The sequence below is a fragment of the Oreochromis aureus genome, linkage group 1 (assembly GCF_013358895.1).
Source record: "Oreochromis aureus strain Israel breed Guangdong linkage group 1, ZZ_aureus, whole genome shotgun sequence".
Taxonomy (NCBI): Eukaryota; Metazoa; Chordata; class Actinopteri; order Cichliformes; family Cichlidae; genus Oreochromis; species Oreochromis aureus.
The window spans coordinates 11,324,217-11,347,412 of NC_052942.1; the positions used below are offsets into that span (position 1 = coordinate 11,324,217).

The following is a 23,196-nucleotide window of genomic DNA, read 5'->3' on the forward strand; positions in this document are numbered from 1 at the left end:
ACAGAGTACTTCATGCTGACTCTAGAGCAGTAGTGTTGAATAATCTGTCAGTGACCCTGGGCATGTCTCCTAACTGTACAGCATCAACAGTACAGAAAAAACATTGGTTAAAAAAATCAGTCTCTTAAATCAGTGAAAAATGTTGATTTCTGGATACAATTAAATAATTAAAATGTCTGCAGGTCATTCAAAAAGTGGAATTTGCATTTCAAAGCTCTCACTTTGAACACTCAGCATGTGTTGCTGAGAATGAAATTGAAACAGTACATGTTGAACATCTTTATCAAAGACAGCATTAACCAAATTAATAGTTGGGTACATTCAGAGAGAGAAAAAAGCTATGAGGTCAGCAACATAAAAAGGCTTGAAGATCTGCTGAAGACAAACCAGAACTGCACTGAAGGAGTCTCATCCATCTTTCAATCCATTACAATTAGTAGGTTATTCCTTGTAAAACAGCAAATGTGTCCTTGACCTCAAGCCACTTTGGGTAAAGGCCCATCAGGTGATCACTGAGTGCAAGTTTCACTGAAATGTGACTAATACGCTATTGCGGATGGACACCATAAGCTTGTGTCTCAGGATGAGCTAAGAACCTGAGATACTGGCAGCATTACCACAATATACATATACACAACAATAGCTATTGCTCTTTGATTGCAGTAGGCACACTAGAAAAAATAATAAACTTAATCATATTCCCTCTGTGAACTGAAATGGTATACAACCAAGGGATAAGGTGGTAAATTAATAGTAATCTCACAGAAGCAATTTTTAGGCCCTGCAACCATCAAACCAAAACCCAAAATACAACAACTGACATTTGTTAAAAAGGGACCCAAAGGAAAGTTTTGCATAAGCATTTCACCGGTCTGGTTACACACTCCTGCATCTGTTCTTGTCTTAACCTGCTCCTTATTTTTTAATAAATAAAACATTATATCACAGATTATGTGGATATCAACAAAATCCAAATCTATAACCAAATATGTTGTAATATTTAGAATATATCTAAAATATAAATCAAATTTTAAGGATTGATATAGTACATGGTCAAAAACGCCAGAACACCACCATCTTTTCTGTGCCTAGAATGGAAAAAAATGGGCATCGGTAAAGTTTGCTTCCTGATGTTAGCTGCTGTTCCATTCTTCTTCTGGCAGGAAAGAACCCTCATGGATGGCCTTTTGTTAGGCGTTTCCCCCAAGCAACTATTAAGGAAGAAAATCCGATCACTAGTGTTTCCAGTTATTCTAACATCTTAAGAGCACCCCACTGTGAATACTGTAAGGAATGTGGCTGGACAAGCGTTTGCATTTATTCAGCCAACTATTAAGTAACGTTTACCATTTTACCATTTTACACATTTTCCTAATGTTGGGCTGTGTGAGACATTTTAAAATCAGTTTCCATCCAGCTTGTTCAAAGATGCATGAACCAGGCTAAAGGATTGCATCATTAGATCATTTAATCAGCATGGTGAAACATAAAAGTCAAGTTGTCATAGATGTCACGTCATAGACGATGTCAAAGGCAAATACAAACTAGGGAGTTAATTCACCAATTAATTATTGTCATTGCTATTTTTTTTAACCATCACTAGAGTTGTCATTAATTTAGTATATCAATATTTAATATCATTTTCACACAAGACATCCTTACATGTCACAGGCAGGAAAGCAAAAAAATAAAATTAAAATAAAAGTGGAAAATAATATTGTCAGTTTCGGGGTTCCCAATGCTGTGCATGGTGGTTCACAGGAACACTTTAATAAACAAAGCCAATTTTATTAAAAGCATGAGCTGAACATGGGAGAGATAATCAGTTTAAGCTAATATTATACAATACAGACATGTTGGTCAATATGGCGATAAAGTAAAAAAAAAAAGGGGGGGGTCAGTTTGGTTACACAATCCAAGCTTAACAACCATAAATTCAAATAATTAAACATGAAGTCCATCAGCAAGTGCTTTTGGACAAACTTATCTAATGTGCAATAAAGTGAATTTTGAAGAGACTACTTGTGCCTGTGTGACATTTGTGTAGCAGGTGTAGATAATATCCTATTTAACCAGCATGTTAGCCATCTGATGGAATTTATTAGCTAAAAGGCCCCCTAAAAACATGCTAAAAAACATGATTCTGGAGGATCTCCCGGCTGAAATAGTAGAAGTTGTTTGTTAGGGCAGAGCAAACTGCATTTTACATCTACAGTTATTGAGAAATCTAACCTTGACATCTTGTAATGGCTAGAGAGGTAATTAAATTACTGTAAAACAGACTGCAAAGCCATTAAACTGTCCCAATTTTCAGCCGTCTTCACTCAACATAGGAAGAGAAAACAGACTTCACAATTATGGATTTCCATTGGCAGTCCTTTATCATCCATTATGCAGCATTTCAATGTTACACCGCACAGGACAAGGCATGGGAAACACAGCAGTAAGAAAAACACTTAGATCTCTGTAGTAAAGTAGTTCTTTCCTGTTGATTCCTGCTCCCTGTTAATAAAGATTTTGGTACATGTTTTTAGTGAGGTTTCCCAAAATCTGACCGGTTAAAGCTGTTGATGTTGAGTACCCATTCAAGGAAGATATCCACACTATTATAGACCTTTAGATCAAGTTAGCTTTCTAACTAGAAATTCAGCTTGACATTTATTGTCCTCCGTATTAGTTACGTAGTAGATTATCAAAAATAAAATGTCACAAAACATCTCCTTTTCTGCTCAAACATTTGTCACGCTTTTAAATGCTAGAGCGAAATCACAAAAGTACATTTCACTTACACAGTTACAAAGATGGTGTTAATCAAGCCAATACTTTCATTTTTTTGTGAATGCAACTTTGACAGAAAAGGGGTTTTCTCTTTGGGGGAAACAAAAAAAGGCTCAGAGACATGGTAGATTGACTTTGCCAAACTGAAATTTCATCTTTCCTTGCATTTTAAAGACAATACCGCTTGTATTTCAGGGTACCATTGCACTGAGTGATAAAACAAAACAAAACACACCATTTCCTGTGAAGGGCCCAGCCTACTAGTCACCTGCAGAGTTGTACTTTCTTGTGCGTTAGCATGTGATTGTACAATCTTGAGGATAAGCTTTGCATTTTTTATTTTTAATGTAAATAAATATACAATTTACATGAACTGTAATGGGCTTCTATAAACGACCAAAAAGGTCCCTTATTCATCTGGAAAAACTAAAGTAAATCTATTAAACTAATAGATATTAAAGAAGCCTCCAGTACTCAGAGGTCTACTTCACATTACTTTACCTGAGCAACTACACCAGCCTTTAACTTTTGTACTTACTCCAAAGGGAACATAAATCTATTTGTTGCCATATTAAAATGCATATCACGTATCAACCAAGTGGCCTATATTTTAATCTAATGTCAATAAAGTGAAAAGCTGTCGTGGGTCCAATTATGCCCATCCTTTCCCCGTTCTATTGCACAAATGCAAATATCACCATTTTAACTGAATGTGTGACTGTAATCCTGACATTGAAACAGCCACAGCCAAGACCTGCTCAGTTCCTGTTGATTATTATTGTTAGAGGAAAAGGATAAAAACCGCACTAGAGATTGACAAAACGTTCAACAAATATTAAATCAAAGAAAACTGGCTAAAGAGCCGAATGCTGGTATTTAACCACAATCACGTCAGTATCTACATGGAAGAAGAAAAACAAAACAAAACAAAAAAAAAAGCAAGGTTCAAAGAAAACTAGGCGTTCATGTTCCTCTTAGGAACACAAAGCCATATAGCAGTCTGAGAGCAAAGGGCAGCGTTGCTCTCCCTTCCCCATGAAAAAGAAAACAACCAGTCCTTGACAAGATCGTCAGAAAGGAGTCAGTGATCTTGCTGGATGCCATGTCTGTCTCAGGCTTAACAAAGCCACGGAGTGTGACATCAGGTTCGCAGTCACTCATTGACGTCCCAGATTTCAGATAGTAGCGGGGGAAGCTTCTTGTCCTGGAGGCGAAGGGCAAAAACCTGCTCCGAGTGGACACTGCTTAGTGTACGAAGGCTCACCAGCTTCATCAGCATGCGGGGGAACATCAAGTGATCCTAAGGAAGTTCATTTAAAAATAAATGAATAGTTTCCAAAACACCTTTCAAACACACAATCACTTCACAATATGTGTGTGGAAACACACACACACCTGTTATCAACTCAGCTGATAATGTATAACTGTTGCTGTTTTTAGATAACAATATGTAGTCTACATTTGGTTCCTTTCACCACGCAGCTTTATCTAGCACACAACTGCTCTTCTAACAGTTCAAACCCCCTACAAGTCTCAACAAAACAATATGACCTTAGTCATGACCTAATGTGCTTGTTGTGATGACGACAGCCTGGTTATACTGACGTTCAGTCTGTAACAAGAGAAAAAGCTACATATACATCTGGTGCTTACATTTGGTCTCTTAATCATGATATAAGAGCGCAGTGCATCCACATAGGGCTGTTGCAGCCGCTCCACCAGTTCATGATCCTGCACATTTGGCCGATCTGAAAGCAAATATACACACACACACACACACACACACACACACACACACACACATATATTAATCTCTCCTGTTGGTTTATGGAGGAAAAAAAACATCTACTTTGGTAAAATGCGAGGAAAGCCTTCTGAGGGGGGAAAAAAAAAGCTCAATCTGCAAATGCAAACAGTTCATTTCTCCCTCAGAACTAAAAAGGGAAGGATTAGTTCTCAAAGCATTTTCACTATGAGAAGGGTGTGTAGTTTATAAATTCTGACCTGCAGAAAAGATGTTGATAGCAATAAGCAGAGCATATTCGGCCTCGTCCAGGTGCAGGTCATTCATTCCTTTTGAAAACTCAAAGATGGGGTTGATGAACTCAAACTGAAGCCCTGAGGAGGTAAGAGTGGAGAGAGGAGGGAAAATAAAATGTCACGTTACAAATAGAAATGCACTGCAACTGCACGCTGTGGATTTGAGCATTTTCACAGTAAGGGAACATATGAAAACATATTTTCTATGCATCTCTGTAATCTCTGAGTTCCTGCTAGAAGGCACACGATACAGCCATTAAAGCATTTGATGCAATTAAAGCAGAGTTTTTAATCATTACTGATGGGACTAGTGCAATAAGGTGAATGCAGGGACTGCTGTACATGTGCTGAATTTTGTATATATTATTACTCCTTTTTAATAGTGTAAGTACTGCACTTAAATTTTGTCATCATAATCTTCATAAAGACATTTTGATTCTGACAGATGTAATGCACACACTCTGGTTAACTAATAAAAAGAATTATTTGGTAGGTAGAAATGAACAAATGAACCTGCTTTGGCGAAATCCTCCTTATTATAACTGAAGTCCTTCAGAAATGTAATGCTTTCGATGGCAGGGTTGTATCGCCGAGACGTCTCAAGCAGCATAATCTGAGAAAGACGAAAAAACATCTTTTTTTTGTCTTTCAACCACACCAGCCTTTAACTTTTGTACTTACTCAAAAGGGAACAAACTATTTGTTGCCATATTAAAATGAAAATTTAATAGTCAGTTTGTACACTACAGATTCACAGTTAATCAAAAGCAGAAGCGAATTTGCTCGCAATATGTATCCAATGAGTCATTATTTGCTCTTCTTTTTAAACTAAATTTGCTTTGGTAAGTATTTTGGGTTTGCTCATCATAAGCAATGTTAAACTATACTATAGTCATCGTTGGATACTATTAACTGTTTTCACTACAGAGCTTTCCTTTCAGAAATATACTGATCATATTACTATTTCAGAGCACTGGGCTCTGTTGTGGGTTTGTTACTGCCACAAAACACCAAATACTAGATCAAAAGGCTTATAAGACCGTCGGCTGCAACAATTTCTAGTAACACTGAAAACAGCTGAACTGAAAGATCAGCAGAATTTTTTCTGACGTGTTTGATTCTCACTCTAGTAACTTGGGGTTTGCTTGCTTGATACTTAACAGTTAATATTTGAGACTTGCACTTGTGTTTACTCCCACCTCTGAATCACAGAATACTTGCCAAAATGAAATGAAAATGCTAAAGTATTTTTAGTATGTTTAGAGTTTGGTTGTGGACTATTCACACAGAGGCAAGACAACAAGGTAGCTATACTTAGAGGGGCTGAGTTAAAAATCAAGTAATGGACAGCCAATCCAAAGAAAATGGGCTCATAATGAGATGTCTTAAATCTGCTCATAAAAGGGGCCAGTACAAGATAGATACCATTCCCCCCCCTCTAGTTAGTATAATGGGTACAATTTAACAAAAGTCACATTTCTAGCGACAGACCTCAATAGTAGATGTCTTCAGTAGAGCAATCTGGTCTTCTCTTGTGAGCTCAAGGAAACCAGGAAGCTGCTTAGCAAAATCCACAATCTCTTGGACTGACATGATTGCCAGCTCAGTGAAGTGAGCGAACCGCTGCTGCCGCACTTCTCGATTCTGCAAATCCTGACTCTGTGGCCATGGCTGGAATACATTAACAGTAAATATACAGTAGTGAGGTAAATGGGACTCTGAGACAAACCCATCTCAGCATTTGACACATTGTCTCTATAGCTGCTGCCATTTCAGCTCCAACTCCCCTCTGAAGCACTTACCGTCACTTTTGGTCGGTCAAGGAAAGACCTCTTGTTGCATTGCTTCTGCATAGCCACCAGCTTCTGAATCATCTCCTGCTGCTGTGGATCCAGTGTGGCTGCTTCCTGCGGAGGGGTGGGTGTGACCACTGTGGACGTGCGGGCCGTTTCCTCCTCCTGCTGCTTCTTCAGCTTTTTCAGTCTAATTTGCTCCTCAGAAAGCACACCTACAGGTCAAAAGAGGATGCACATCCTGAGTAAAGCTCAAGCTAATTAAAGAGTTTCTTTTCATTGTCACGATTTGCACTCTGGCTAGAAACCCACATGCCAACATTGCATGTGGGTTTTCAAGTTTTCTTCATCTCTGATTCATTTGGCGTACAGACACTCACACTGCTCCAGCATCCCCGCCTCCCGACACTTGCGCAGGCGGCACTGCTGGCACTTGCGGCGCATGTACATGTCCATTTCGCAGCGGCCATTGTTCTTGCAGGAGTACTGGGCACTTTTAATGACGCTGCGCCGAAAAAAGCCCTTGCAGCCCTCACAGCTCAACACGTTGTAGTGGAAACCAGAGGCCTTGTCACCACAGACACTGCACACCTCGTTGCCCAGCATCTTTGGAGCAGGCCCCTTCTTTCTTTTCACTGGCTGACCATCTACACACAAATGAAAGTGATATGACACCAATGTGAACTCAAGAAAATGATCTGGGTTTAGTTTAGATAGTTTCTCAGAAGCAGTCTGTTATGCATCCTCCTTTCAAGAAACGATGGTTACTTCTAGGCCTTGTATCTAAACCAAAATAGAACAGAATACACACACTCAACGTTACTGACTCATCATAAAGGTCAAACTATAGAATAAGCATGCCTAAGATCAAGGGATCAGCAGGAAATAATACTGGTTATACTGGTCTGTGGAAGTTGTTACTCCACTTGCAGTACAAACTGCCGTAACTGAGATGGGCAAGTTTAGTCATGCCTTTTTCTAATTTTTGTATTTAACAACTAGGTCCTGTTTTCCACTCAACTATTCACAATAGTGACAAATACACAGACACTGTTTTTCCCACTCTCCAATTCTTAATAACCACCTCACAGAAGAGCATGTGCCATTTTTTTCATTTAAATACAATGTATTTAATGCAGGTTTGCTGAAACGAACGTTTAAAACATGCATGGTTCCTACTACAGTCATCTGAAGGCTGTACCCCCTCCTCCCCTCCTCACCTGTGCTTGCAGATGTGTCACCTGCAGCTGGATCCAGCTTAATGTCATTTGGTTCTACTGGCAGAGGGCTGCTCATCTCAGCCAGCGAGGGGCCATTATGAGGGGGGACAGGGAAATCATCTGGGTGGGAGAGGTCAGTCAGTGACAGCAGGCCATCATGCTTCATTGTGGTACTTCCACTGCTTTCCTCAACCATGCAGTCCAGCTGCAGCTCAGAGGCCCCATCAAACACCTTACTCTCATCTGAGAGAGACGAGACAAACACAGCGAAAACAATAATCATCGTCCAAGGCCGTTCCACTCGTCATTATCTTTATTTTGACAGTTGTCTAACATAAACAGCCATGTTCACAAAAACATATAAAACATGATGCAATAATCACAAATTCACTGGTAAATGATGAATTTGAATCCAACATCTACCCAGTCCTGACTCAGTAAGGTAGAGCTGATGACAAAGGGCCAATGTATCTGTGCTGGGTTTAATAGGGCATGTTGGACCATTTACTAGGGGAGAGCTAATAGAGGATAAAGGAAGCTAACAGCACTTCCTAAGCCAAAAGCTTTTCAATTGAACTGCAAACTCTGGGTGTGTCTGAGATGTCACAACTAAAAAAGTTCTGAAATCAATGCGTCTCTGCCCTTTTCTCGCTGTCACTCAAGTTATTTTTGATCAAACACTTGTTTGGAAGTTTTTATTGTAATTAAAATAACTTAATTACACTTCTCCTGCCTTTTTGCAGCTCATATGTGACGCACATGTGTATGAGGTGAGAGCAGGGAAAGGAGAGACTATTACAACTGTAAATGGCTGAGGTACGCAGCAAAAACTTCCATAGTAAGCTTAAATAAGACTAGTTAAAATAAAAGATAAGCAACATAAACAGAATTGGGGGGGGGGTTACTTATTATTTCACTGAATTATTTTAGTAGTATTTGTTGAGAAATGCACAAACTGTGCATTTATTATAAATTAGGATCTTTCTTTCAGGGCTCTCTCCCCACTAAAATAAAAAGATAATACAATATAAAAACCATCTTTTATACCAACTCTTAGAATGTAGAGCAAGTACTTCATATAAAGTGTCATAATCTAACAATGAGACATATCGGAAGAATTGGCTCCTGATCAGGTAAATCTCTCACTTTGGACTAACATGTGTGACAGATTGTTCCTCTTACCATGACCAACATCTGGGATATCAGTCACAGACAGCGTGGACATCTTCTGCACAGCAGCTTGTCATTACGAAATCAACATGTACCTGCGAAATGAAAACAACAGGACATTATGCTAAACGTTACTATCACTACAAAATCCTCTGAAGTAAAGTTTTTCCTTGGATCCTACTAGTAAATATGGGTAAGAGCCCCCTTGGACTGGACAAGGACAGCTTAAGGGTCTCAATGCAGGTTAAAAACAAAAAAAGACAGTTTTGTCTGTTCTGATGATAGACTTTAATTCCAGGAAATGTATTGTCTTCTTTAAATATACAGTCTGCCTCTGTGCAACCCATGTAGTCAACCGTTGTGGCTACAAAGCATTTCTAAAAAGAGAGTTTCACAGACAACGTGTTAGCAACCACCTGAGACATACTTAAGTGTGAGAGATTCTGGTAGAGCTATGCTACAGAGTTACAAAACAGTCAAGTGTGAGAAACACACTTAGTTCTCTTGAAACCTCCTCTTGGTTGGGTGTGTAATTAAGAAAATAAGGATGTGGTTTGAAGATATCGATGACAAGTGGATTATTATGCTGTGACGCAGCATAACACAGTTCTTAGAAAGAATTAAAATAGATCAAGGATTTTAGTTCTGGCCACTCAGAGCCTGCCTATAAAGATGTGCATACAGCAAAGCCAACTGGATGTAAAAGCAGAAACGAAAGCGTGTCATGTGCCACATATGGATACATTTCAGGAAACTGAATCAGCAGGCCATTTGGCTGTTCTTAACCAGCCTACAAGAAACAAGCAAGTTTGGAAATGAGGGCCGAGTTATTTTTGTGACAAATAAAAATGATAATGTTCAAACTTTAAGATATCTTTGTCACATGGCATGATACACAACTGGATTCTGTCTGCACAACTAATGCAGTTCAATATTCAATCCTACAATAAAAAAAAATTATTACAATCTTTTTTGGAAATGTTTTTAAAGCAACTCTACGGTCACTCTGGGTTCACTTCAGAGGCTGTAGTTGGTGATATTTTGAACTTTACTGCCTTACATTTAAGGATGCTAACCAATTAGAAAACAATGAATTACATACCTGACAACTTAAACTACTTTATTTGATGCAACATGCTCAGTGACTGGAATAAAGACTGTAAAGGTCTACTATAGCCAGAACGTAATGAGCATAAATATCAAATTTATGGAAACTCATGGTATGCCAAATGGTGCACGTCCTTTCTGTGGCATTGCAACCTCAAAAACTAGTTACTCTGCAAAGCACCTGCTTCATAAATAGTGATAAGGACTCGGCAACCACTCCTGCAAGATTTCATAACATAAAAAAATCCACATGCAGGTTGTTGTTCTAGTTGATATAACTGTGTAGTAACATCAGTACTTATGAGTGTAACAGTAGTACTTTTCCATACAAGTATCATAAAGCGTTTCGGTGCATTTTAAAGTTCCCCATGTTTCCAACAAGATATGTGACTGAAATTACATAACTCTACTCAGGTTATGTTAGTTCAAAAATTAAAGGGAAAGCATGTAATTAAATGAAACAAAGAACACAGCTACTATGGCAGTAATGTGCCTAGTCTCACTGATAAGTTTTTACATACCCAAAGAAACCAGTAAAACGTTATTGTTCCCAACAGTTAAGATAAAAGATAATGAACACAAAACTTCTGTTGGCATAAAGAGGCTTTGGTAACACTTCCATGATAGCAGTTGTGATTGTTACACCATGTTGGCTAATGGCACTAAAATGAGGCTATGTATGAATAATATCAAGTTTGCCTTTAAAGCATGCTGGCAATTTGTAACATTTACTTTTTGGAACTTAATAGTTTCCTCACTGAAAATGCAGTTTTGGTTTGATGATAAAGAAAAACAAGGTCAACGACACTTTGACTCAAAGCCCTAATCAGCTAGAATTGAACTGCGAGACCTAACTGTGACAGGCACAGCGGTGGAATGACCTTACCTCAGAATCTGGTGTCTTATTTATCGCCTATCCATCTTGCCCATTTGAGTCCACAACCTCAGCCTGCTGATATCTCTGCGGTGATGCTAAGGACTAGCTTGCCTGATGATTCTTAAAAGGATGCCAAAACCCCTGTGACTTGTTGGGCAGAAGTTTAATGACTTGATATCTCGAAGAGGGCAAGTACGAAAGAAGACAAGTCCCTTTCTACAATGCCCTATGGGAGACAGGAGGGAAAACACACAGAGAGACGGGGAGGAGGGAGGGAGGTGAAAGAGGGAACACCATAGGTTACTATTGGTCATTTGCACAGCTCTTAAATCCACACAGGGTTGTGGTGTTCGATCCTTTTTCTCCAAGTATTAGAGCCACCCATTTTCAATCTTTACAAGGTTCTTACTCCATTTTTCTCCAGTTCTGTCAAAACATAGCATCTACTTATTCTCTCTGTCACCACTCTAAACCTTCCTCACAAAAATGCCACGCAGCAAAAGAATAATTTTCTAACATAAAACAGTGAATTATCACTCATCCATATATTTTCTTCCACTTAGCCAATTCAGGGTCATTTCATTAAGGAAAAAAAAAAAGCCTAACCTGGGGGTTTGAGGTTTGAAACAAATGATATTCAGAATAGGTTGATTATGATGTGTTATTCTGGTCATACAAGTCTAAGTTTAGTTGATTTACTAGTTAAAATGTACGATAATCGAGGGCATCATGGTCTCCTGCGTGAATTAACACTCTTTTGCTGTAACAATTCCTATCTGCATTTGACCTTAAGTCATCCCCGCTCTTGTCTCACAGATAAAGTCCAATGTCCCCTGCAACTTATCAGTCAGTCACCTTTGACCATGTTTTCACAGACTGCTGGAAATTAAATGAGAGCACCAACAAACAAACAAAAAAGAAAAAAGAATCGATGTAACTCTAAAATCGCCCATCAGTAACAAGTTATAGACAATAAATATTCTCTAATAAAAACCAAAAAATGCAGTCCTTATAATGATTTGTACCTGGTTTGGTCATCATAATCTTTAATAGTTGATGATCAATCTAGAGTCAGTATTATACCTTAGCATCCAAAACAGAGAAAGGACCTGTTCTCCGTTTACACTTCAGCAAGTCAAACATCAGTCTGCTCTTTAATAAACAATCTGAGGCCAAATAAAATCGAAGGGAGTCAAAATTAGGCTTTTAAAAAACTTGTAAGATTATTTAGCAACTAGTATTTTTACATGTGCCAGTCAGTTAACTAAATAGTAGCAATTTAGAAAAAAAAAAAGTTCATTTGGTCATATTTAATGTAAAAACCCCTAATAAAAATGTCAGTGTTTATTATGGGCTTTCTGAATCTTCAGTGATTGTGAACTGAGAAATAATATGCAAACAAAGCTGCTGAGAAAGATTCAAATTACTGCACGTGTCAGCAGCCAGAGTGGTGGGTTAGAGTGAATGTGAGAAAACTCTGTTGAGAAAACACGGCGTGAGAAGGTGCGAATCCAGTGTCCGAAGACAGCATGACTACAACTGGGAAACATCCCTTTCTCAAGGTCTCAGAGTAACAACGGATGCAAGTCTCTACGGTGAAGCAGAAATGGATTACTGCACTCAGCAACATCTTGGTGTGAAAGGAAAGAGTCAGTGCTTTCAGGGATCACAGGTTCCACAACCAATCAATGTTCCCATACAAATACATGCACACAACGTGGTGGAAGAAGAATAGAAGAAGTATATTCACTTGCAGATTCACCCAGATGTTTTCACTTCTTTAGCCTCGAGACTTCTCTTCTGATTAATCTTTGGTGGAGCCGTGTTGGGAATTAACTCAGGTCACCGAACTAAAAGATATGATAAAGATATGATAAAGATGTGATAAAGATGTGATAAAGATGTGAGGCACCCCGCTGTGATAGCAGGTGCAACAGATGTCACCTCTGCACACAGCACTTGTCAGGAAAAACAAGTGAAACCACCTCTACGGGTGGGGCAGGTACACTAAAGGGTTTTCACACTGAAAACAAGCACATATAGGGATGAGGGCGTAAACAGCCTGCCTGGCTTGTCAAGCTAAAGTAGCTTTAGTAGTAGTACCATTAGTTTTTGGTTTCTTTGCAACCATAGTAGGAGCACTTGAAAGCGCAAGTGAAAACTCTTAACACGTATGACAAGTATCGTTTTGACAATACCGGTATACTGTGATGTGGCCGTCTTGACCGCAGATTTGCTGCTAACATTAGCTTAGTTAGTTAGATAGTTAGTTAACTAAGCTTAATGCCACTTAAGTAGTAACAAACAAACGCACACAGCTAGCCTCAAGTTTGGCTTGTAAACATTAGCCAGCTTACATCGACATACGTTAAACGGTAAACATGCCATCAACACTGCTATTAAAGCAAAACAACCAGGTGTTTAGGTGAGATTAGCTTCTTGGTCGAGCCACACAAGGCCAGTATCGTTAACGTTAGCCGAGAAGCCCCGCACACCAAACGAACTTCCTATAAACAAGTTTAACTTAGCTAGCTTGGCTAAGTTAACGTCTCTGGGTCAATAAAAACGTTCAGAAATGACACAGAGGTGCGTTTTTTAGACTCACCAAGGACTTCAGGACTTTGGGACTGCTTGTTAGTCGGGCTACTGCGTCCGTGTGCGATTCCTGGCAAGGGCTTTAACAACATAAGCTAACATGTTAGCTCGCTAGCCAGCGTCGTTCTATCATGTGATCCAGCGGCCCCGGGGAGCTCCGGCTGCGGCAGTCGCAGCAGGAAGCATGTTCCATCAGGCAGATGGGGCCGGGGCCGGGGGCTTTCTCTATCCCGGATTTGGTCTTGCAGGCGCGGAAAGCCCCAGCGCATTAGGCGGCCACAGGGCCCACTTTAGAATTATAGCGTTTTATAACATAGATTTTTTTTTAAATATATATAAATTTAATCAAGGTGCAATTTATTTATTTGCATACAGAAAAAAAACAAAAAGTCGTTTAAATTATGCTAAAATAATATTTAGTCTCCCCTTTTTCCTTTTTCTTTTTTGTGCTTTAGGAATTTATTCATGATTTCATAATCAACTAAAATAAAATGAAATTGTTGAATTTGGACCCTCTACATGACAGGGATAAATTATTGTATTAATGTAAGATGTGCCTTGGTTGATGATGCTGCAAACTGTGAGAAATTTACAGGGAACCTAATAACAGAAGAACTGCAGCAAGTGTGAACGGGGAGGTTTATAACATGGTAATAAGCTCTGATACGCGGTATACGCGGTGGTTTGGAGATGGTAGTGCTCACAAAAAGACAGGAGGCCGAGCTGAAGATGTTCAGATTTTCACTGGGCATGACCAGAATGGATGAGATTAGAAATGAGAGGAACAGCTCAGGTTGAGCAGTTTGGAGACAAAGTTCGAGAGGGAAGGTTGAGATGGTTTTGACATGTCAGAGGAGTGATGGTGGAACTATTGGACAAAGGATGCTAATTATGAAGCTGCCAGGTAGAATGAAAAGACGAAGACCACAGAGAAGATCATGGATGTAGTGAAAGAGGACATCAGAAAGTTGGTGTGACAGAGGAGGATAGATGAAGGCAGATGACCCCTAAAGGGAGCAGCTGAAAGATAGAGAAGAAGATGAATTTGTGGAGGGAACCTGGTGTTTGTATTGGTTGCCTGCTGTAATTTATAGTCCATCTTTATACTGTATGTACTGCTTATACATGTGTAAGACTCTGAGAAAATATGGGGTTTGTTCCCCATTTGTTTTGAAATTTGCAAAACAAATGGAAATGTGTTGTTAGGGATATTCTGCACTCGCCGTCAACAGTTCTAGTGTGTGTGGTAAATTCATTGATTCACTTCTGCATCTACAGAAAATGTTTTTTACGTTTGTCCCGTTAGTCTCCTGCTTTGTGTCTGCAATCTAAGACAGATATTTTTGCACTTTTAGAGCTGTGACTATATTTCTCTGAGTGATATATGCATGTATGATTTTTATTTTTATTGTATTTTATTTAAAATATCAAAGTAACTTGAGCCGAATGACCGCCTGTCAAAGTTTGTTTCCCATCCCGTTCATATTGTGCATAAATCAATCATGTAATTCATGACTGTTTTCCAGTTTGTTTTACATGTATGTGAATATTATGAACCGCCAGAGGGCAGACTCTTCCAATGGGAAACAGGAAGCTTAAGCAGAAATACGAGTAGTTTGGCCGAAGAAGACGGCGAAAGGAAGTTTGTAAACTGCTGTTGTTTTGTTTTTTTTCATTCGTATTGTCATATAGTTTAGACAAAGAGAAAAAAGAGAGTCAGTATGCCCGTTATATGTGCGGCAACGGGATGCAACAATAAGTTTGTCAAAGGGTCGGAAATAAGATTTTACAGGTAAGCTTTCTGTGCAGCGGAGGAGCTGAAGTTTCTCGTTAGCTTGCAGCGGTATTGTTGCACAGCGTTGGTGTGCGTGTGTTTTCAGTCGCCTTAAGATGGTCTCAAGATTAAATGCAACATTAAAACTAGGTTTGGACATTAGCTTCAAGAAAAGCTGCCTTGGTTTAGCTTAGCATTAGCTCCACAGAGCTAGCCAACGTTATACGTGAGGGTGCTGACCATTATACACCGCACCACGACGCCACACGGGTACACTGTAATAGCTTTTTCTGGTCAAGTTACTTCACCGTTTTCCTGATTTTTCAAGCTCCGTTTTCTTGAAGGAAGAGTATCTACTTAAAGCTAGTTGCTTATGGTTACAGCGTATGTGCATGTACACGGTGTCGATATGTTAATGCAGCACACAGCTTTACCACCAAAAAACGTTAATTTATTTAACAAATTCCGAGTGGAAATGTAACCTAATGACTGTCTGCTCCCTCCGTGGTGCTCGGAACGGTGAGCACACATAAAATATTAACTTCAGCTTTATTTATATGTTTAGAAAGAGTCATGTTAGTGCTGAAAAAATAGGCTCTGTGATGTCCTGATGACAGCAGGAGAGACTGAATAGGAAATGTATCATCAGGCAGTAACCTCACACACAAACTCATAACCCCCCCCCCCCCAAAAAAAAATGCATTTAAACGGGTATGACATCATGTACAAAAGGTACTTCGAGGGCAGAGGTTGCAGATAAGGCTTTCAGAAGTGAATAGAAGGTAACTTGACAATAATTTGGTAGCTTGATAAAATGTTACTGTAATAAATGTGGTCACTCGTTGATGCCTCGGTCAGTATCTGCTTTGAAGGTTTTCAGCAAAGATACAGTTTACGGATTTGTAAAACATAATCTAGAATTCCCTTGCATATAAAACAATTCAATGGAGACCAGAGTTTTGAGGTTTTGGCCCTTCACCAACGGAAACTTATCGTTTAACTTATTCAGTTGGCAAAAGATGAGAGGAAACTGTAGGAAGTTCTGTTAAGTAGGGCAATGCTGACTCTTTGCACTGTACGTGATGACTGGTCATGCTTAAGTGTAATTTATGGTCCTGCAAATGTGTGCACGTTTCTTTGCAGTCCTCCGAGACTGTAACTGCACGTAGCTGGAAATGAACTATTGGTTGACAAGCGGGCTGGAAAGATTAGCAAAAATCCCCCCACAAAACATGAAAGATCCAAAATATACAGCATGAAAAGCACAGCTAGTGACTGCAGTGGAGACTTAGGGCTCATTGTTTCTAACATTTGTTTTCAGTTCAGCTCTTTGTATGTTAGAACTTCACTCCTCTCCGTGGCTGACAGACCAACAGCAGCACAAACAAGAGTGACCTTTGCTTTTGCTCCTGTACTTTGTAGACTGCCTCTAACTGACATCAGAACTCTCACCAAACTACTCTTGCTGAACCATAATTTCTTTACATCTTTGGTCAATCACCAAATATTCATTTTAAGCCAGGAAAAGTGTTGGGTTAACATTCACACTTTGATAAACACATTGGGAGCAACTCAGGGTTCAGCATCTTGCCCAGGAATACTAGGGCATGCAGGCTCTAGTATCCAGGGTTTGAACCACCAGTCTTCCAATTAGCAGATGACCTGATCTGCCTCCTGAGCCACAGCGATGACTAGCTGTTTTGATTTTAAATGAAAATTACCCACCTACCTTAACAGTTTACCATAAGTCTCACCCTTTATCTTAACAGGTGTGATGGTTGAAATCTTGTACTTGGATTAAATAAATCTCTTCTCTTTCTTGTGTGTCAGGTTTCCTCTTAGCAAGCCTCAACTCGCCAGCAAATGGGTGACAAGCCTTGGGATGAAAAACTTCATCCCAACTGCCAACACTTGCCTCTGTTCGGAGCACTTTAGGCCAGACTGCTTCAGAGACTACAATGGCAAACAGTTTCTCCGAGAGGATGCGGTGCCCACCATATTCACCCAAGGACAGGATTCCTCAAAGGTGCGGGCTCACAACAGGATCGTGCTTATTCTAAACAGGTGACTCTGCTTTCTTTGTTTGAGTTTATAACTCTGTAAATTCCACAGATTGAACTGCGTAAAAGAGGAGTAATCCTAAAGGAGACAAATGTCGCAAATCAGATGACGACACAGGCGGACAGAGACAGAGCAAAAGAAGCTGCTCTTCGCAGAGACAAAAGAGGAGGAATGAGGGTGAGTGTCTTTTTTACTATTGTGTATACTGTGGGAGGGTAATGTGCTCACTTTTTTACCCCTCAAGAATTATTTTTAAAAGTCTAAAATGCAAAAATAATAATAAAGTTTCATGACTGTCGCGTAAATGCAACAAAGCCATGATGTTTTGATATAACATCAGAGGTATTAGAATATTAACCAGAAGCCACTGGATCATTTGAAATAAAGCAGTTTCTTTGTTATCATTAAACCACGAATCTCTTTCCCCAGTTATCTTTATGTGTAATATAAAGTGTATTGTTTATTTTAGGCCTAATTTATCTCTGCGTGAGCTATATTTCTTTGTTATTGTTATTGTTGCAGGGTGGACGAGGTGGCCGTGGAGCGAAACAGCTGTCAGACAGGTGAGAGATGCTTGCAGTACATCCACAAAAATGCATTTTAAAGCATGAAACCTTTATTGTGCTTGCACCTATCACTACCACACACCTTTTGGAAATGCTTGCTGATCCAGTTTGGTGTTGCTGCTAATGCTCTTGTGTGTTTGCATGTTTGCAAGGCGAAACATCACAGCTAGGCTCAGATCCTGTTTGTTTTTTGTCATCGTTCTTCTTCCCATTGTTGTGGCTTCTCTTGGTGAATAATAATATTAAAATTGGGCTAAAAGTCAAGCCTGGGAAGGGATCAGTTTTAGTTTTAAAATAAAAATGTTCTCTGTGTGGATGCAGGCATACAGTATCTCCACTGAATTTGATGGAAGAAGCATTTATTTGTGCTCTTCACTGAAGTGTACTTCGAAACTCTGAGTTCTTTTTGTCATGAATCCTTTTTTACTGTCTTGCACTTAGTTTGCTAATTAGATGTGAACATAAATTATGCCTGCGTGGATAACGTTTTCCTTTTCTGGCTTAAGTGATTGTGCCCTTCAGCAGACTGTTGGAGAAGAAACACGTTTAAAAAAACAAAAACAAAACTTAAATTAAGACCATTTGCTGGTGACATTCCTCAGATTTGCGTTCTCATTTGCCAGAGTGTATATTGATGAGTTGGCAGGGGTTTGCCACAGCAGCCAGGAGCTCTTATGTGGATAGTAATAAGCTAAATTGGCATCCACAAGTTTTACAATTTGGTGTGGTGTGATCTAATCAAACAATCAATTAACCAATCAGTCAAAGACGGTCATTCCTGCAGTATATTAAACTTTTTCTTTGTACATCTTTAAATACCATCTAACAATGTATGTCATTACAGGAAAGTTTTATATTATTTACATAGACCGTCCCCTTGAGGGACACAGTTGGTGTATGTAAAAGGGATCTTGCTTGTAAAACACATGTGATATAAAGATTAATATCAGTTGCCATATCCATAGGTTTAGAGGCTTTTTTGGTATAATTTTAACCACTTTATCACAAAACACATGAAATATAGTGACCAACCCCAAGTAACTGTCCTCTAAGTGTCTTCAGAAGATGAGCTTTTCCTGACTCAAAGCTTTAGCAGTGTTTCAAACAAGGAACTGTGGCTGGTTTTTAAGTATTATTAACATTGTCAGACATAATAAGCATTAAATTGGGTTCATAAAGAGGTGGTTTACATTCAGCTATGACCTTCTTACATGACAGTGTCAGAAGGAAACTTTAAAAAATGACCAAGGAAAACTATCAGAAGAGAAAATCTTTAAAGAAAACCAGATGCAATTGTTCTATAAGACACTGTCTGTTTGAATCACGCAGGCAGAATGTTGGAGCCAAAAGCAAAGTGTACGACAACAAAGGCCGACTGCTCTCCAATGGCAAGGACTTGTGTGACTGTTTGGATGTGGACTGCATGGGCTGCTTCTACCCGTGCCCTGAATGTGGATCTCGCAAGTGCGGCGTCGAGTGCCGCTGTGACAGGAAGTGGCTTTACGAGCAGATGGAAGTGGAAGGTGGCGAAATCATCCGGAACAAGTTTGCCATTTAGTTTTCAGATATTCTTTTGTTTCTCTCTGATTTCATACCCAAGTCAGGCTGATGGACCATGCAAGACTGTGATGCACTCTTTAAGAAATAATCCGCAATATTTATCAAGTTTTACAAAGGTAACAGAGAAGAAAACACTTTTTTTTTTCTTTAAATAAAGATTTTTTTTCTCAATATTTAATGTCTGTGCTGTTGATATAGTGTAGCATGCTTAAATGTTATTTTTTTTAAAAAAGGACTTTCCTGTAGTGTTATCAGCAGTTTGGTTTGTAAATGGGGAAAACATATGGAGTGTAATGTATACATTGTATAGTTTGTATAGATGATTGGAGCATGAAGTCAGTAACATATTCATCAGTGAATGGGATGGTGACTTAGTATCATCCAAAAGCTAACAGGGTTTTACAGTTAATCAGAAAGTTAAGGTGACCAATTTATTATATATTAAAACACTGCCCAAATAAAAAATAAATAAAAAATAAAGGGAACACTCCGTCATCTCCCAGGGCGTCTTGTCTTAATACCTGTCGGGCACACAACATTTCATTTAAACATTTCACTGTCACCAAAGCAGCAGAAACGAACAATGGTTTATGTTATACTGTTCCCTATAATTGTTCCCTTAATTTTCTTTTTCTTTTAGTGTGTAGTTTTAGTTTATTTGTGAGGGATGAGTACAGAAAAACATTAAAGATTTCAGTATTTGGAAGTGTGCAGTGTAGAGGATTACACAGTGACTTAACAAATAAAAAGGCGCTGGTTCAATTCCAGGACACAACTCTCCTTTTGGGTTGTGTCAGGGAGGGCTGCTGGTATTAAAAACTGCTGAATCAAGCATGTGGAACTACCTGCTCTGGGCCCTTATCGCCCTTATCACAAGAGGTCTGCTGAATGTAGCTCTGTGTGTGTATATGCATTATTAAAGATTGCAAAGATGACCTGCTGAGGTTCAATGCAGTGCTTATGCAATACAATACTGCAAATTTACCTGGAATGTAAATGTCCCTGTGTCTAAGTCACTGTCTGTTGTTCAGCCATTTTTCATAGCATATGTCTGAGGTATATTTAAATAAAAATTTCCAACACAATTCAGTGGGCTTCATACTCGACATAGTATCAGTTCTATCATCCTTTTATCGTTTTGATACCAGACTGTTTTATGTTTGACAAGCTGATAAGACATTTATCAACAGAAAAATGAAAATAGATGAAAAGCATTAATAACAAAGAAAATAAAGCCAGTGACCTGTTTTACAATCACAGAATAGAGTGTGATGACAAATGAAATTCATGAGCGGAGCTCCTCATCTCACTGAGTTAGACTGACAGATAATTTCTCAGAGGTTTGAATGTCAGGGCTTCGCTCTCATTGTATATCTGATCCGTGCTCATCCAAAGGCGGCGCTGAAGTGGGAACTAATCCTTCCTACATGTATTCCCACCTTTTTGACACAGTCTTAATTATTTATATTACAGAGAGCACTTTGGGATGAGCTTGAAGGCTGTTTAATGACAAATCGTTCGTTTTTAAGTACACGTTTTGTCAGTTATCCAGCTAGTAAATGATTAACCCTTGAAAATGCGATTCATGCTAAATTCCATTATGTTCCTTTTGCCTGATTATAATAGACCGGACACACTTGAGCAGCAGTCTTTTCACTCCCTCCTTCGTACTGACCTAAGGCCATAGACAACAGCATGACACAGCAGTTCATCGTGCCGGCTGGCAAGAGAATTGCAGAACTCCGCAGACAGTAATGTCTCATTTGTACACATCCCGCTGTCCTTGAGCTCAGCTGTAGGTCAAGAGTCATGCAGCCCAGGGTAGCTTCGCCTCCATACCCTATCCTTATTACCACAGAGTGAGCAATGGCAGCAAGGGCTGAAAACTATGAACTTTAAAGAATTGCAATGGTGGATATTTTACTTTTTAAAGGGCATGCTAATAAAATGCAAGTCCTTTTTTTAAAAATATATATTTTTGGAGAGGAGGGTGCAGTCATCTCACTGGACCGTCATGAAAAACTGTGTTATGAAATGGAGGCATGCTGTTCTTCTTTATTTACCAGCACCACTGTCTTTATTTATAATGCAGTTAAAGGTGTACGTGTGAATGAATCTTATGAATATTTATAAAAACCTGAGAACAGAAAGTTAGTTGATGCAAGCATCGTTCATCACAGCCCGTGAAGCTTTGTTGTCAGACTTAAATTCAAGTTGAACTATTTTCCCCATGCAGTACAGTTTGTTATGCAGCGACTCCGAACACTGAGGACGCTCCAGATACAGGTATGGGTCTTCAAAAGACACCTGTATGCTCTCTCATCATCGCTGCCGGTATCTTTATGTTTGATGTTAGAAGCAATATCAGAGCACTTTGTTAAAGAAGCAGTTTCCTTTTTCATTTAGAACAAGTTTCCTGCTTAATGAGCTCTTGAGAATGAATATTTCCCGCTCGTAATATATGCTGTCAAGTCATGTTTTGTTGTTGTTTTTGCCTTACAGCAGTGTGGATCTAGTGATGGCAATGTCTGTTGGCTGGTTCATTACATGAGTTCAGACTTGAATCTTGTCAAGTGTGTGGTAGATTGGCACAGTATTTGTTAGAAACATGAACACACCCATGTATGCACTGCAGTTGTAATCAGTGATCCTGACCCCCTTTCATCTGGTGCTGTGATCAGTTCCAACCACTTCAATTCAATTTAGTTGTACTTATATAACACCAAATTACAACAACAGTCGCCTCAAGGTGCTTTATTTTATAAGGTAATGATGCTACAATAATAGAGAGAAATTTCTACAGTCAGATTACCTCTATGAGCAAGCACTTGGTAACAGTGGGAAGGAAAAACTCAATTTTAACAGGAAGAAACCTTCAGCAGAACCAGGCTCAGGGAGGTGCGGCAATCTGCTGCGCCTGGTTGGGGGGGAGGGGAGGTAGACAGCACCAAAGACACGCTCTTTTAGAGAGCCAGGTTTAAATCCAGATTGGTGCAGAAGAAACACTCTATTGCAACGTCATCAGTCAGGTCACTTTACTTTTAATATTAATTAAAAGTGATTACAATTTTACACGCTACAGCCAGGTTAGCACTGTCAAAATGAGCATTTTTCAAAAGGTCTTTCAGTTCCAGTGCAAGTACCACTAGCCTGGCTAACTTATCTGTCACATCAGTGCTCTTAGTGGATTAAATCATATCAGTTCACCTCAAGCTGGATGCTACACAAAAACCTGACACAATTACTGGAAAGCACAATAAAACAATTTAGAGTACTTTAGGAAGTTTCTCCAGTAAAGTCCAGAAAATAGAGTCTGCAGAGTCCAACCTCAGCGTCTTTAACAGCTGTTATCATAAACACACACAAACATAAACTTCTAAAAATGGTTTGCCCTGTGTTCTTAGAAAATTCTTCATCCAAATAAATAAATAAATTCATCATAGCCTGAGACGTAGCCATCCACTACATCACAGTGTCCATTTCCTCCCTCGAGCAGAGAAAGCCATATGACACCTCATCCGTAAACTTGATAAAATGTCTATTGCAATATTGGCTGCGGCGGTCATCAGTGAGGACGGAGCGCAAACCTCCGGGGAGCTACTGGATAAAAACAAGCCACCGTTAAAGGACACCGGTGACCAGAACGGACGGAAAT

General features: G+C 39.3%; 2 protein-coding genes across 5 annotated transcripts; one reads left to right on the plus strand and one right to left on the minus strand.

Moving 5' to 3' along the window:
* Positions 1–1,450: 1,450 nt before the first annotated feature.
* nr1h3 (nuclear receptor subfamily 1, group H, member 3) lies at positions 1,451–13,768 on the minus strand. 4 transcript variants are annotated; one of them, XM_031744569.2, is made up of 12 exons: positions 13,591–13,767; positions 12,736–12,835; positions 10,995–11,211; positions 9,014–9,096; positions 7,832–8,074; positions 6,992–7,258; positions 6,621–6,826; positions 6,310–6,489; positions 5,332–5,431; positions 4,783–4,896; positions 4,432–4,526; positions 1,451–4,078 (listed from the first exon to the last, which is right to left on the minus strand). In XM_031744569.2, the coding sequence occupies exons 4-12, from the start codon at positions 9,054–9,056 to the stop codon at positions 3,932–3,934; spliced, it is 1,395 nt and encodes a 464-aa protein (XP_031600429.1). In that variant the 5' UTR covers positions 9,057–9,096; positions 10,995–11,211; positions 12,736–12,835; positions 13,591–13,767; the 3' UTR covers positions 1,451–3,931. The 4 variants fall into 4 exon arrangements, with proteins under 4 accessions (XP_031600429.1, XP_031600431.1, XP_031600430.1 ...); XM_031744571.2 differs by lacking the exon at positions 10,995–11,211 and having other exon boundaries at positions 13,591–13,768; XM_031744570.2 differs by lacking the exon at positions 12,736–12,835.
* A 1,388-nt stretch (positions 13,769–15,156) lies between these two features.
* On the plus strand, positions 15,157–20,626 carry LOC116324030 (ADP-ribosylation factor-like 14 effector protein). The gene is made up of 5 exons (XM_031744579.2): positions 15,157–15,372; positions 17,185–17,380; positions 17,467–17,592; positions 17,938–17,978; positions 19,311–20,626. The coding sequence occupies exons 1-5, from the start codon at positions 15,302–15,304 to the stop codon at positions 19,537–19,539; spliced, it is 663 nt and encodes a 220-aa protein (XP_031600439.1). The 5' UTR covers positions 15,157–15,301; the 3' UTR covers positions 19,540–20,626.
* Positions 20,627–23,196: the final 2,570 nt, after the last annotated feature.